We start from the raw sequence: 13796 nt of genomic DNA, 5'->3' as shown, positions 1-13796 counted from the left end.
ATATCCGAAATTTTTATACATAAAAATAATATCATTTATATACAAAGCAGCTCAACTTGTTATTTATTAAATGCATAAAATAGTCAAAATATCAATTATTTTTGTTTTTTTTGTGGATTTCTGACACATTTGGAAAAAAAACTTGAAATCAATTAACACATAGAAAGAGTTAAGGATGTCCCTATTTGAAGTTCTAACTTAAGAAAAAATGGCATGACTCTTGGGTAAATAATCCAGGAATGGGATTGATAGGTGGTATGTCAAGTATACATTTAAGTTTATAAGAAACTGGCAAGTGGTGTTCCAAAGTGGTTGTACTGTTTTGCTTTCCAACCAATAATGTGCCAGAGTTCCAGTTACTCCATATCCCTGCCAACACTGGTATTGCCAGTCTTTTTAATTTCAGCATTTCTATTGAGTGTGTAGTGATTTTCATTGATTTTTCACTGTAATCTTTATTATTTCCTAACTTCTGCTTGTTATAAGTTTAGTTTGCTCTCTTTTTTTCCCCAGTTCCTTAAAGTAGAAGATTAGATTATTGCTTTGGGATTCTTTTTTTTAAATAAAGGTGTTTACAGCTACAAATTGCCTTCTAAGCACTGCTTTTGCTGCATCTCCTAAATTTTGGTGTGGTACCTTCTTTCTCATTTGTCTCAAGTATTTTCTAATTTACCAGTGATATCTCATCTGACCCGTTGGTTATTTAGAAGTATGCTGTTTAATTTCCACATATTTGCTACTTCCCAATCTGCTTCTGTAATTCACTCCTAATTTAATTTCATTGTGGTTGGAAAACATATTTTGCACAATTTTAATCCTTTACAGGCATTGAAGTTTGTTTTATGGCTTAACATATGGTCTATTCTGGAGAATGTTCCTTGTGCACATGAGAAGAATATGCATTCTGCTGTTTTTGGGTAGTCTGTTCTATAAATGTCTGTTAGATGAATCTGATTTATTGTGTTGATCAAGTCTTCTATTTTCTTGTAATCTTCTGCCTAGACAGTTGACAACTCTGCCTCAGCTTTCACTTCCAGTTTGCATAGAGCCTCAAGTCATCCAGAGAGCTTAGGGCCTTCCCAGGTCTTTCCCGAACACATGGATAGTCCTGAGCATACTAAAAGCTCTACAAATTCAAGTGGCCTTCTGATTTCCAAGAATATGTCAGAGATTTTCAAAGCCTCCTGTGGACATCCTGTTTTCCAGCTAAGTCTTCCCAAAGTTAATCAATTGTCTCTAATTGTTTCAGACAAACATCCCCAAGGGAAGGCTTTTCTCACATAGGAGTTCTGAGTCAAGTCACATAAAGACAGCCTTGTGAATGCTGTCACCCAGGGAACCACCAGACAGGTCAGATGGTGACAATTCTTTGGTAATGATGCTTTGAAGGAGCTCCAGCTCTGTTCTGTTCCCCTCAGTGGCCGCCAGCCTGCTGGTTTCCACTGAAATTGTAGGCTGCTGGCTTTTCAAGGCTGTCAGAGAGGTGGAAAGGGCAGGATAGGAACAGGGCAAGTTAAAATGCTACAAAGCTTACTATTCCCTCCAAGAGTCAGCATTTTTCTTAAACAACATTCTTTAGTTAGTTCTGAATTCTAAAAGGTTGATTTTGACAATTTTTGCTAGCGTTTTTTGATTGCTTTAAAGGAAGAGAGAATTTTCAGAGGTCTTTAACATTTTTGTTAACCTCCAGTGTGTAGTGGTTTTCATTTGCATTTTGCTAATTACTAATTATGTCAAGCATCTTTTCATGTGGTTACTTGCCTTTTGTATAACTTCTTTCATGAAGTATCAGCTCCAATCATTTCCCCATTTTAAAAATCAAGTTATTTATTTTTTTATTATTGAGTTATAAGAGTTTTTTTATATATCCTGCATTAAGTCCCCCATCAGATATATGTTTTGCTTATATTTTCTCCCAGTCTGGTTTGTCTTTTCATTTTATTTATATCTTTTTAAAATAACTATTAAGGCACTTTTTGCATATCATAAAAATTCACCATTTTTAAGTATACTATTCTATGCTATGATTTTTTTAAAAGTAAATTTACCAAGTTGTACAATCATCATCATGAATCAGCTTTAGAACATTTTCCTCACCCCAATAAGATCCCTCATACATATTTACTGTTCATCCCTGTTCTCTTTCACCCCTACCCCAGTTAACCACTAATCTATTTTCTGTTTTGCTAGCTTTGCTTTTTCTAGATAGTAAATACAATGGAATCACACAATATGTGGTTGCTTGTGTCTGGCATCTTTCACTGGACCATCCATGTATTTGGATGTACTTGGAGTTCATTCCTTTTTCTTGTTGACAAATAATCCATTGCACGTATATACAAACATTAACCATGTCTTTGAAGAGCGAACATTTTAGCTATTTACCAAAAGAAATAAAAGCATATACCCACTCAAGTCCTTGCACTCAAATGTTCATAAGCAGCTTTATTCGTAATAGCCCAAAATGATAGACAATCCAAATTTCCATAAGCTAGTAAGAGGATAAATAAATAAATTGGGGTATGTCAATACATTGAAAGGCTATTAGGCAATGACAACAATGTGAAAAAGATCTCAAAAGCATTACACTAATTGAAAGAAGTCAGACACAAAAGATTATAATCTATCTGACTCCACTTATAGAAAATCCAGAAAAGGCAAAATTATACTGACGGAAGCATGTCAGGGATTGCCAGGAGCTAGTATTTACAGAGGAGACTAACTGAATGGAGCACTGGGGAGTTTCTCAGCTGATGAAAATCTCCTATAGCATACTTGTGGTGATGGTCACATGACTGTAAACATTGTCAAAATGCATCAAATTTTGGATGAGCTTTATTGTACGTAAATTGTAGCTCAATAAAGCTGATTTTTTAAAATAATAGTCTGTCTCTATTCTTCCTTCAGTTCCAACAAAGGATAGAGCCTTCTGCCAGGTCAGTCTATTGTTATACTTAGACGTTTCTGTGTTTAATTAAATGCTGAAAATTTTAGTTATGAGTGATCATTTAGCTCTTCAATTCATTTTTTATAACCATAGGAGCTGAATAAAAAATTTCCTAAGATAATCTGATAAAATGTATAAACCAATCCAACTTCCAGATGGATTAAGTGCTCCTGGAAATGGCCCATACATTTCAGAGACATATAAAAGCAAACTAATTATATACCAGATGTACACAGAATGATGTGAATAAATCATAATGCATAGTGCCATATCTAAAATAAAAAAAAATGAAGAAAGAGAATAAGGTCTTATTCCATAATATTTATGTCAACTAACAATACACGCAATTTATGTTTATATGCATGTTTTACTGGGTCATACAAACAAAAATGCCATCAAATACATTGGAGCCCGGCAGCGAGGGAAATGGGACTAGGAAATGGAGATAAAAGTTACTTAGTGAAAAAGTTAATTCAAATCAATCAATCATAGAGGTCTTATACAGACCAAAGACAGCATGCTATGATTTGAGGAATATGATTAATTAATTCCCCCTTTGCATAAGAAGTCTAAATAAAACAAAAATTAAGACATTCTTAAAACTAACAAAGTCTCAAAAAACATATTTGACAGGGCTTGGGATAAATAACGGAATTGGTTCATTTATTCAACCTGCTAATTGAAACATTTTATTGGTGAACACATGCACTGTTTTTATTAGTAGACTAACACAAACACAAAACGGTTTAATATGGTGGTGTTTTCAATCCTATTCCCTCAGTGCGAGCTCCTCAAAGGTTAGAAATGAAGAAATTAGGAAGGATGAAAAAGCAAAGCAGAATTGTGCCAAGAAGATTTATGCAGCAAGGGAATACAGCCCAACTCGAAGCCAAATAAAGTATAACATTCCCCTCTGAGGTCACGTGAGAGTGAGTACGCGGCTAAGTATACACAGTGGGTAAATATACATCCATAGCTGACTTGCTGATACGAGGACCACATCTACATTCATTTAAACAAGAGCAATATGGTCTTGTTTTCTTTACATGTTCAGGCTTTACACACTGGAATAACATTTTTAGTAGAACAGAGGAAGCATATAAACACAGTTTTCTACTTCAGCATTACCCTTCCTTTTCAAAGAAATCTAGAAAACCAATCACTTCACCTAATGTACGCATAAGTAAATACAAACAGGTACTTAATTAAAAATCTATTTTGAAAAAGGAGAGAAGAAAGAAGCACGATAATTATTTGATAAACTAAACTGCAAAGAGAAGGGAAATGACAGGCCTTAGCTCTGGGAGGACCGAAGAGATTAACTTGTCTGAATTTTCATTTTATTGATATGGAATAGAAAAGTCCAAGAGGAAGAAAAAAGAATGTGAACGTCTGCTCCCATATAAATGGTTCAAAGTGAGGTCAGTGACCAGGAAAAGGTCTCTCAGGTTTGCTCCGATTGCAAATCTGGGCCCTCAGATGGCTCATTCGGAGCCCCCTGCAGTCCCACCTTCAGCTGGCACTGCTTTAGTTACCCGTGAGCCAAAAGTCTAGCAATCCCAGACCTCCCACTTTTTTCCAATATTCTTTTATACAATAAAAGGCAGCAGGTCTAGGCAGGTATTAAAGCTTATAAAGTTTAAATAATACTCCTAAATAGAAACAATAGCCTACTGGCACAAGAGCGCTTCTTTGTTCCTAAGGATTCAAAGGTTCTTTGACCAGAGTTTAATTGGGGGTGGGGGGGTTATATGAGAGAACGAAATATCTGGAGCAATGCAATCTCAGATAACGCTTCAGTCTAATGTGCGTATGTAGGGACTGTCTCAATGGAGACCAGTTAGTAATAATCCTCTGTGAACTCCTGTAATCGTTACACCTGTCCTTCTTGAAAGAATGGTGGACGTGCTACCCCATCATGCCCTGCGCTGCTGTGTGGCGCGGCACCGGTCGGGAATCCGGTCATTCTACAACTAAGTCAAAGGACAAAGATTGCCTTCTGGTCTCACCAATGCCACCTCTGCCTTAGACTCTTCTGAGACCATATAATTTACTCTGAGATAATGTGTTTATCCCACAAGTGTTTAAATTTGAGTGGCTTTGATCCCCTTTAAATCACACATCAGATACATAAAGAATGCACAGAAATGACTGGATAAACTAGTTAGAAACCGCTATTCCAGACAAAAAAAACACATATATATTCCGGTATTCCGGGGGTGCCAAAAAATGTATACAAGTGGACACTTTGGTCAGCATTGCTCAAGCCATCATTCGCCGTCATCAGAAGTGTCTGGACGCTGATGGGAACCACTTTGAGCACCTCTTGTCATTGCAGAAGTCACACGTGATTTGTATTCATCTTTTGTTATCAGTGTATTGAGTATTACAATTTTAATAGGTTTTTCTGTTTTAAAATGTGTATACATTTTTTTTGGCACCTTCTGTATATTTATATATCTCAAACATAAGCCACAAACCAAAACTTGTAAGAAAAGGAAATCCTAAGTACGAAGCAAATGTCAGTCACTTTCAAATGATCTGCTTATTTGTTCTTTACAGTTCTGTCTCTCCACTCTTGCTTTGCTAGCAAGGGACATTACGTCCTGATCGTAAATGGTTCCTGGCTAGTGCTGAAGGATAAAAATGAACAGCCAAGTCACAAGCCCTGGCCACCACATACATAGAATGAGGTGTCACAAACACCGTCTAGGACACAAGAAGGAAGCTTTCTCATGATAAATAGACCATAGGATATGCCGAAATGTAGTGTCAAATTTATATGAATTTTTAAGACAGTTCAGAAAAGTTCACATTTGTTATCACCCCTTTAAGCTATGTCTTGTGTATTCCCAAAAGATACGAATTTACTCTCTTTTGCTATCAGGAGAATTTCACTATGAAAGTCCAAGACATACTGGGATAGGGAAAAATGAAAAACCAACACCCAAAACCTGGTGTAATAACACGTAAGGGTTCAAGCCCCAGACCTACCCTTTATATACTACCTGTGCGACCTTTGCCGGGTCACTTACCTCTAATTTTTCAACTGAGATCATACCACTTGTGATTTTACATACCTCTTAAACTATAAGTTTCCGTTCAAATGCAAGGTGTATTTATTTATAAGTGGTTTAATCTAATACAAATGATACGGAAGCCCTTGAAAAAACAGAAAGTTATACTTCAAAATGCATGATTTCTCTCCTGTGTTTATCTGTCCTTCCTTCTATTGCATTAAAAGAGATGTGAAACTAGTAAATCAACACACCATTTTCTGTAGTGTAGTGTTCCAGAATGAAAAAAGCTAAGGGTGAGTTAGTGGGAATTAAAGTTACAAGGACATAGAAAGATGATGTAGAATGTACTTAATCCCTTGAGACGCAGCAAGAATGATCCTAGGAATTAAAAGAGGATTGGATTCCTAATTATTGATGGAGAGGCCAAGGATAAGACTAACAAGTTGGTCCTCCACAGCTGTGCTGCTTTGGCAATCGAAAGAATTTTCTAGGTCCCTGTCCTGATCCGAACATAAAAAATGGAGCTGTCCACCGAAAAGCAGGAAATCTGCAATGCAAATAAGTAAAGGACCTGGATGCCAAATTCAAGAATCACCAGACATGATGCAAGAAAAGCAAGCATAGCGTTTCAGGAGAGCAAAAGTGTCATTTGCTAATTTGGAAGTACAGTGGCAAAATTCTACTTTATTTATTTGTGCATTCTTTGACCAATCCAAACATAGGAGTAAAAAGTCGAATTCACTGTCCAAAAGGAAGAACGTTTTCAAATGTTCTCAGTTAGGGTTTAGTGGTATCCAGGGGCTTTCGCTTCCTCCCAATAGCATTAGCACACCATTGGCCCAAGTGAGGTTGTTATTTGTGCAAAAACCTTTTGTAGAGTCCATGACACAGAGCTGGTCAAACTAACGCTTGAGATAAGGACCCTGCAAATAGTTATAAACATATGATCTGCATTACAGTTAGTCTTGGCTAAAATGATCCTTATCAGAGTTTGTCTTAAGTTTTTCCAACTCTTGACATTCAAATATTCTTTTTGCTCCAAAAAAAATTAATGTGCTAATAACGTTTTTTTGAAATAGAGACAAGTACAGAGATTATAGATGAACATTTATCTCCTGTTATCATAACATTAGTACAGTTTTAATAAAAAGGTTGGAAGTAATATATATTTAAATGACATTAATAGAAAGAAGTTTACTTTTTCTGAGAAAGCAAATTTATATATTTTTCTGTGATTTCCTTATACTTCGGAATGAAGAGCTGCTATGAAAATGTTCAATAAACCCTTAAAATAAACTATGCGATACAGTAATATTAAGTTTGGTTTTTCATGAGCCCTTTTTGCTATTTTATAGGCATTCTAAAATGATAACGCACCCCCTGGTCATAGGCTCTTCTAACCCTGCCTTTCCAGGAATGCATGTCCTCGGTCAGACAGCATGGCACATGGAAGACAAACTGGACTCCCCTCCTGTCACCGACACCGAAAAGCTCAGTGACCCTCAGCCTCTCGAGCTGAATTTTCTTTACTGTAAAACTACAGGACTTGAGGAGATCGAGTTTTTAATTTTCATTTGTTCAGCTTCTAGATAACGTTTGGTGTGCATCTGGTTTCATGAACTCCCCCCAGGAATCTGCAGTGTGTCATCAGTGGCAACCTCTGAACAACAAGTTCATTAAAGATCTTACCCAGATTGTCTACTGCTAGAGTTGCGGCAAAGAAGGGAAATGGGGAGGGAAGACACACAAACATTACTACTTACTTTTCGAAGAAATGTCTGACAATCAGCAAGCCAAAAGCACATGGAATTGTTATGTATAAATGAGAGGGTTTCACAAAGACGAGTCCATCGTGATCTTCAAGGTCTGACCACTTTACTTGTGGAGGAAGCCAGAATCTTTCCAACCAAAACCATTCTTTAAACGTCTGAAACATTCTACAGAGATGGAAAAAGAATACATTAGACTTGTAAGACAGGTACTTAAAATTGAGATGACATTCAGTACCTTTACTCAAAATAGCTAAACCATAGAGTTCGGGGGGAGGCAAGAACAGAATACTATTATTTAATGGGTTTCATGACTTTTTATTGCATTAAAATAAGAATTACTCTACCGATATTCTCAGAACAATTTTGGCCGTGGTATGGCAAACTGAAGTTTAATACACCGCTGTTCCTACTTCCTGTACGACATATATTCATATTATGGGCATGTACCTTCCTCTTATATGATTCTATGGTATGAAGAATAATGTACCACTTTGATACGCCAAAGGTCAACTTCATGAAAGCTCCAAATAAGTACAAATCTTCACTAGAATCCTTAGAACTTCTCTAGAAGATAAAGAACAAGGGCACTGAACTTCAAATTACAATAAGGAGTTCCAATTAGTCCATATCAACAAATATTTATTGAGATTCTACTATTTGTCAAGCACTGTAGTCCCAGTGAGGATTCAATGATGAACAAGCAAGTGTTCTTGCCTGAAGGACCTTGTGAGCAAGACAGGCCTGAATGGGCGACTTTGACACGTGTTTTAGGTCCAGTACAAAAAGGGATGTACAGCGCGCTGTGGGAACGAGATGACAGGCGCGCAGCCAGCCAGGCAGCGTCAGGGAAAGAGAACTGGAACAGAGGGTTCTTGAGATGCCTTGAAATAAGCCAGGGAGCGGCAGGAAAACGGGAGAAGGGAATAGACGTTTTCAGGAGAGAAAGGACTATGATCAAGGAGCCAGAAAGAGAAACTCATTGCTGAGGCTGTGACCATTTGAATCTTGCCATTTGGATTCCATCTTTTAAAAGCGCATCAGAGGAAGGAGGCAAATACCCTCAGATTCAAAACAGGGTGGTCAAAATAACTCTATCAGAACCTCTTGATTTGTCAATATTAGGTTAGTGCAAAAGTAATTGCGGTTTAAATGGTTGAAAATAATTGCAAAAAGCGCACCAACTTAATAACATGGTGTCCCTGGAACAAACCGGCAGTTTGGTACTGCTGCAGCCTAAGAATCCCAGGTGTGGGCTGTTGGATTCCAGTTTCAATTTATCCTCTCGGCATAATTATTAATAGTGCCCCCTTTCTTTCAGATGTGAACGAATCTTGTGGTCACTCTCATCAAAAAGCTGGGGCGTCAGGTCGGCTGTGGTCATAGGCCTGCTAAGGAGCTTGGGCTTTCGCAGAAGAGTATTATGGACGAGAGTAAAGTGGTCAGATATTTTAGAAAGGTTGCTTTGGCAGCCAGGTTTTCTGTGAGCCCAAACTGTGTTTTCATGCCACTTAGAGGACGGTGCCCGCTCTGGGCAGATTTCTATCCAGCAGAATAAGGGCTGGGCTTCAACCCCACATGCCCTTGGCCAGGCACATACATGGCAGCTCTGCTGGCAGTGGTACGGAGTACATCCCAGGAGAAAGACTGGAGAGCATCCAGCAGCTTAAAGCACGAGATGCAGTCAGGAATGGGTAGACTTGATCTAGACCAGTGGCATCCGGGGATGAAATACGATGATAATAATGTCATTCGTGGGATGACACACGAGATCCAAACTGGGTAGAAAATAAAGGGAGGCCAAGAAGGGAGCGAGATTGAGGGGGAAAGCAGAAACAAGGGAGGTGGGAGTGGGACTAAGGAACGGGCAGAGTGGGAAGACGCCATCAGAGGTGAGACTCAGAGAGTGGAGTACGGACATGGGAGATTTCCAACCTCAGATGAGGAAGAATTCCAGAGTGTGGACCCCAAGACCCTTCAGAAAAATCCACACCAAAACCAGTAACTGGACCCCGGTGAGGTCGTTCCCTACCTCTTTCCACCTCTCACCCACCCACTGTTTAGAGACAGGCTCGTCCCAAGGAGCACAGTCACGCCCATACCTGAGGCTTGTGTGGGGCAGGGGAGAGGCTGCTTTCTTTTTGAATCATTTTACTATCATTTCTACTCTACGGGAGGGTAAGTCCCAGTTGCAAAGCTGTACAAATATGATGGAGTAAAGATAATCAAGAAAGATTCATCGAATGCTTCCTGTCTCTCAGGCTTTTGGGCTACAGAAGCGAAAGGGATGACCCCAGACTTCAGGGGGCTTACAACTGAGTCAGGACTGGCGTGCGTCCAGACGTGGGAGGAGGAGGTGAGAACTAAAGGAAGAGTTGGTAGGAAGGAGGAATGAACACGCTTTGGTAAGGGCACCAGGAATTGAAGCTTGGCTGCCTGGGCCATGTGACGTAAGTGACCCAAGGAGGCAACTGAGAGAGGAAACCTGCTTTGAAGGGCTCAGCCGGACAGGGCTCAGAACAAGAGCAGGCATAAAAGTCTCTGAGTCACACTCCAGCTAAAATTCAAACTTCCGACAGATCTCAGAAACCAAGCCACGGATGTGAAAGATAAGATTCTGTCTGTACCAGGCCTGTTTCTCACCTCATCATCATGAGACACTCCTGCAAGAGCAAATGTATTTTTCCTAGAAGTCTGCCTCAGCGTGTTAATTCTTTTACTGGCTCCCCATTTAACAGACTAGGACTCAGGGAACAAACAGAAATGGCAGTGAGTTAGATTTTCTTCGGATAGCACTAGAAAAGTTGTTATATAAAATAACTTGCTCGCTCCTAAAATGTGACTCCTGGCAGTACAGATTACCATACTTTGTCCAGCGTGAAACGTAAATATCTCTCAATAATACTAAATAATAAACAAATAGCTAACCTTGATCATTCTAATTATAGAACTAAGTGACTAGCTTACGATGGCTATGTAGGAGTTGCCATCCTAAGTAATGACCCGTGGACCGTATGCGATGACTCCAGATGTGTTGACAGACTTGGTCACTTAGGACCTAACGCTGAAAAAATTTAAAGGGAAACAGAGATATTAATAGAAAGATTCAGAAGGTGAGGGGGGACCCCTGGAAAATGGAGTTCAAACTGAGAAAAAAAGTAAATCTATGTTGTTCACTCTTCAAGTGCTTCCACCAAACAGTCGTTATTGCTGCTTCAAAGAGTTAAGCATCTCTTCTTCACGACATGTACAAAAATCCATTTGGCTCAACTGGAAACGGAGGCCAGGACTAAAGATAAAGGCTACAGTTATAAAATGCTTAGAAGACTCCGTAGGAAGGAGTCCATCTCTAGGACCTTGAGTTAGGCAAAGCCTAGGACACCAAAAGCAAAAGGCCAAAATAAAAACCGGATGGATCGGACTTCACCACCACGAGAACCGTTTGTACTCTCAGCCTCTCCTGTCCCAAGGCCACAGGCCTGTGGCAGCACCTCTGGCACCCTGTGCAGTCACGCCTCCCAGTGGCAGTGGCCTGGAGTCGCACAAAGCCTGCCTTCTGCGCTGCGAAAGCCAAGGCGGACAGTTCCCCACTTGCTGGCAGGCAGCCTGCGTGGCCTGGGCTTGGCCAGGAGGACGCTTTGCTCAGGACTCTGAATCGGGAGCAGACAGTGATGTCCAGCAGCCACAGGTGGCATCCTGCCTCGGCTGCAGCTGCTGAAAAAGACAGTTGTCCCTCAGCTTCTGGGGCCCCCGGATCTCCTTGGGTCCTACTGTCACCCACTGGTCCACCACCCCTCCTCCCTGTTGTGTAAAGTCCTTTGCTTATGATAGTAAGAAACAGGTGGGGCGGGCCTGGTGGCTCAGGTGTGTGGAGCTCCGTGCTCTTAACTCCTAAGGCTGCCAGTTCAATTCCCACATGGGCCAGTGGGCTCTCAACCACAAGGTTGCCAGTTCAATTCCTCGAGTCCTGCAAGAGATGGTGGGCTCTGCCCCCTGTAGCTAAGATTGAACACAGCACCTTGAACTGAGCTGCCACTGAGCTCCCGGATGGCTCAGTTGGTTGGAGTGCATCCTCTCAACCACAAGGTTGCGGGTTCAACTCCTGCAAGGGATGGTGGGCTGCGCCCCCTGCAACTAGTAACGGCAACTGGACCTGGAGCTGACCTGTGCCCTCCACAACTAAAACTGAAAGGACAACACCTTGACTTGGAAAAGTCCTGGAAGTGCACCCTGTTCCCCAATAAAGTCCTGTTCCCCTTCCCCAATAAAAAAATCTTTAAAAAAAAAAAAGCAAAAACAGGTGGATTGATTGCCTCCAATCAACAGCATTTGCCACGCCTAACATTTTCCCCGTCCTCCTTTAGGAGAAACTGGTAACTCCAGTTCAGTGATCTGAACCTACAATTCAGCAGAACCTTCAATCCTGGATGAGGATTTTCTTCTACAGCTGCAGTGGAGAAGCAGGAACTCCCCTGAACCACTGAGGAGGGGCGGGCAGCCTGGAGCATTTGTCAGTTTCTCAGTTTAGCCTCTGATCTCATCTTGCTGACAACGGCACCCATTTGTCCCTTTTCCTTCCTTTCTCTCGCATTTTTGCTTCTGCTCTGCCTAAATTTCAAATCTGACAGTGGTGCTCACAGTCACTGCTCAAGGATTTTGTTGTTCAGTGTAAAAGAGGCTGCTGGGCTGCCTGACACAGCCTTAAAAAGACGCTTGGTAGATGACAAAGCATGACACACGAGCAGAACGATAGCTTTCTCTGTGTTAACTGCCTAACTGTTGCCTGATGGAAAGAGAATTAGAAAGTATTGAGATGGAGAGATACCTGTGTGTTTGAAACCCCACAAGTCACTGCTCTGAAAAAAGAATCCTGAACATTTGCAACAATAAATCTGTCATTCAGGGACCCCACCTGTGACTCAGTCACCTTTTGGACTGTCTGAGAAGCCCGCTAACTCTGAATGAAACTTGCAGCCCATCTCTCACCTTTATTCATTTGGCTCAACTTTAGGCCTTTTCTGGCAACTGAAAAACTGTCAGCTCAGTTGACAACTCTTCAGTCTGTTAGGTATTTTCTTGGAAACAAATTTATTTATTTACTCCTTGGCCATTCCCAGGTTCCTTTTTCCTCATAGGCTATTCAAAGTTTCCTTTCCCCATCCTTTGTACATTCTCTAAGGACTGCTATTCCCATTTATATAAAAACATCAGAAGGAACTACAGTGTGTATTTATATAAAAAAATTGAAGCAGTTTTTTTAAAATAAGAAATATCTGCAAGAAAAATGCCTACAGTTATTTCTTTTTTATTTAGCGAGGCATCAGTAACGGACATGCCTCATAGTTCAGATGTGTTTTCCCACCTGCTAACACTGAGGAATTTTTCAACCCTCTATTCAATGCCAGCTGCCAGAAGTTTGCAGGAAGACAATCTAACTAGTGTAGGTTTTGTGACTCATTATTTTCTGACCTTATGGATACAGAACCCAACCAGGTGAAGGAAGTCTGTTGACCCACTTTCTCAGACGAACGCCATTAAATCTGACCCCAGGATTGCAGAAACAAAACCATCTGGGCCAAAAGGTTATCACTATTTGAAGCAACATTTTTGTGGAGGACTGAACTGTTGCTAAAGAAAGAACTCCAAGGCAGGCTGGGGCTGTGGTAATCACGCTCCCACTCCCTACTGTGGACACATCAGCTCAGAAGGTAACTCTACAAAACATGTCTCCTGGAGAGAGGAGAGTGATGAGAAATGGGACGTTAGGTAGACATATCAAGTTGAAGTAAAGGTGTGTGTTCCTGAGCAATGTGAGATGATGTGACAGAAAGACACTCTTGAATCAATGTTCACAATCCCTGAGTATTACTACGGTTGGAGGATCGGGGAGGTGGTGAGGGTGGTGACACTGGGTGGGGCTGAGGTTACCTGAGGACACAAGGCCAGCTCCAGAAGCACAGACCTTCCCAAGCTTGTTTGCTGTCCTATACCCAAAGCCTGCCACACAGCAGACACTAAATAAGTGTTTGATGAATGAATGGATGGAAGGTTTACTGAGGC

General features: G+C 40.7%; 1 protein-coding gene across 1 annotated transcript in view; it reads right to left on the bottom strand.

The window, feature by feature from the left end:
- Positions 1-13796, bottom strand: part of CERS3 (ceramide synthase 3) — an 88269-nt gene that overhangs the window by 58042 nt on the left and 16431 nt on the right. The window contains exon 2 of the mRNA XM_074317748.1: positions 7731-7904. Coding sequence (XP_074173849.1) covers positions 7731-7903 — 173 coding nt within the window. The 5' untranslated portion in view covers position 7904. The remainder of the gene's footprint in view (positions 1-7730; positions 7905-13796) is intronic.

Source organism: Rhinolophus sinicus, linkage group LG13 (assembly GCF_036562045.2).
Source record: "Rhinolophus sinicus isolate RSC01 linkage group LG13, ASM3656204v1, whole genome shotgun sequence".
In the NCBI taxonomy this organism is placed as follows: Eukaryota; Metazoa; Chordata; class Mammalia; order Chiroptera; family Rhinolophidae; genus Rhinolophus; species Rhinolophus sinicus.
This window is presented reverse-complemented; position numbering and strand designations above follow the sequence as displayed.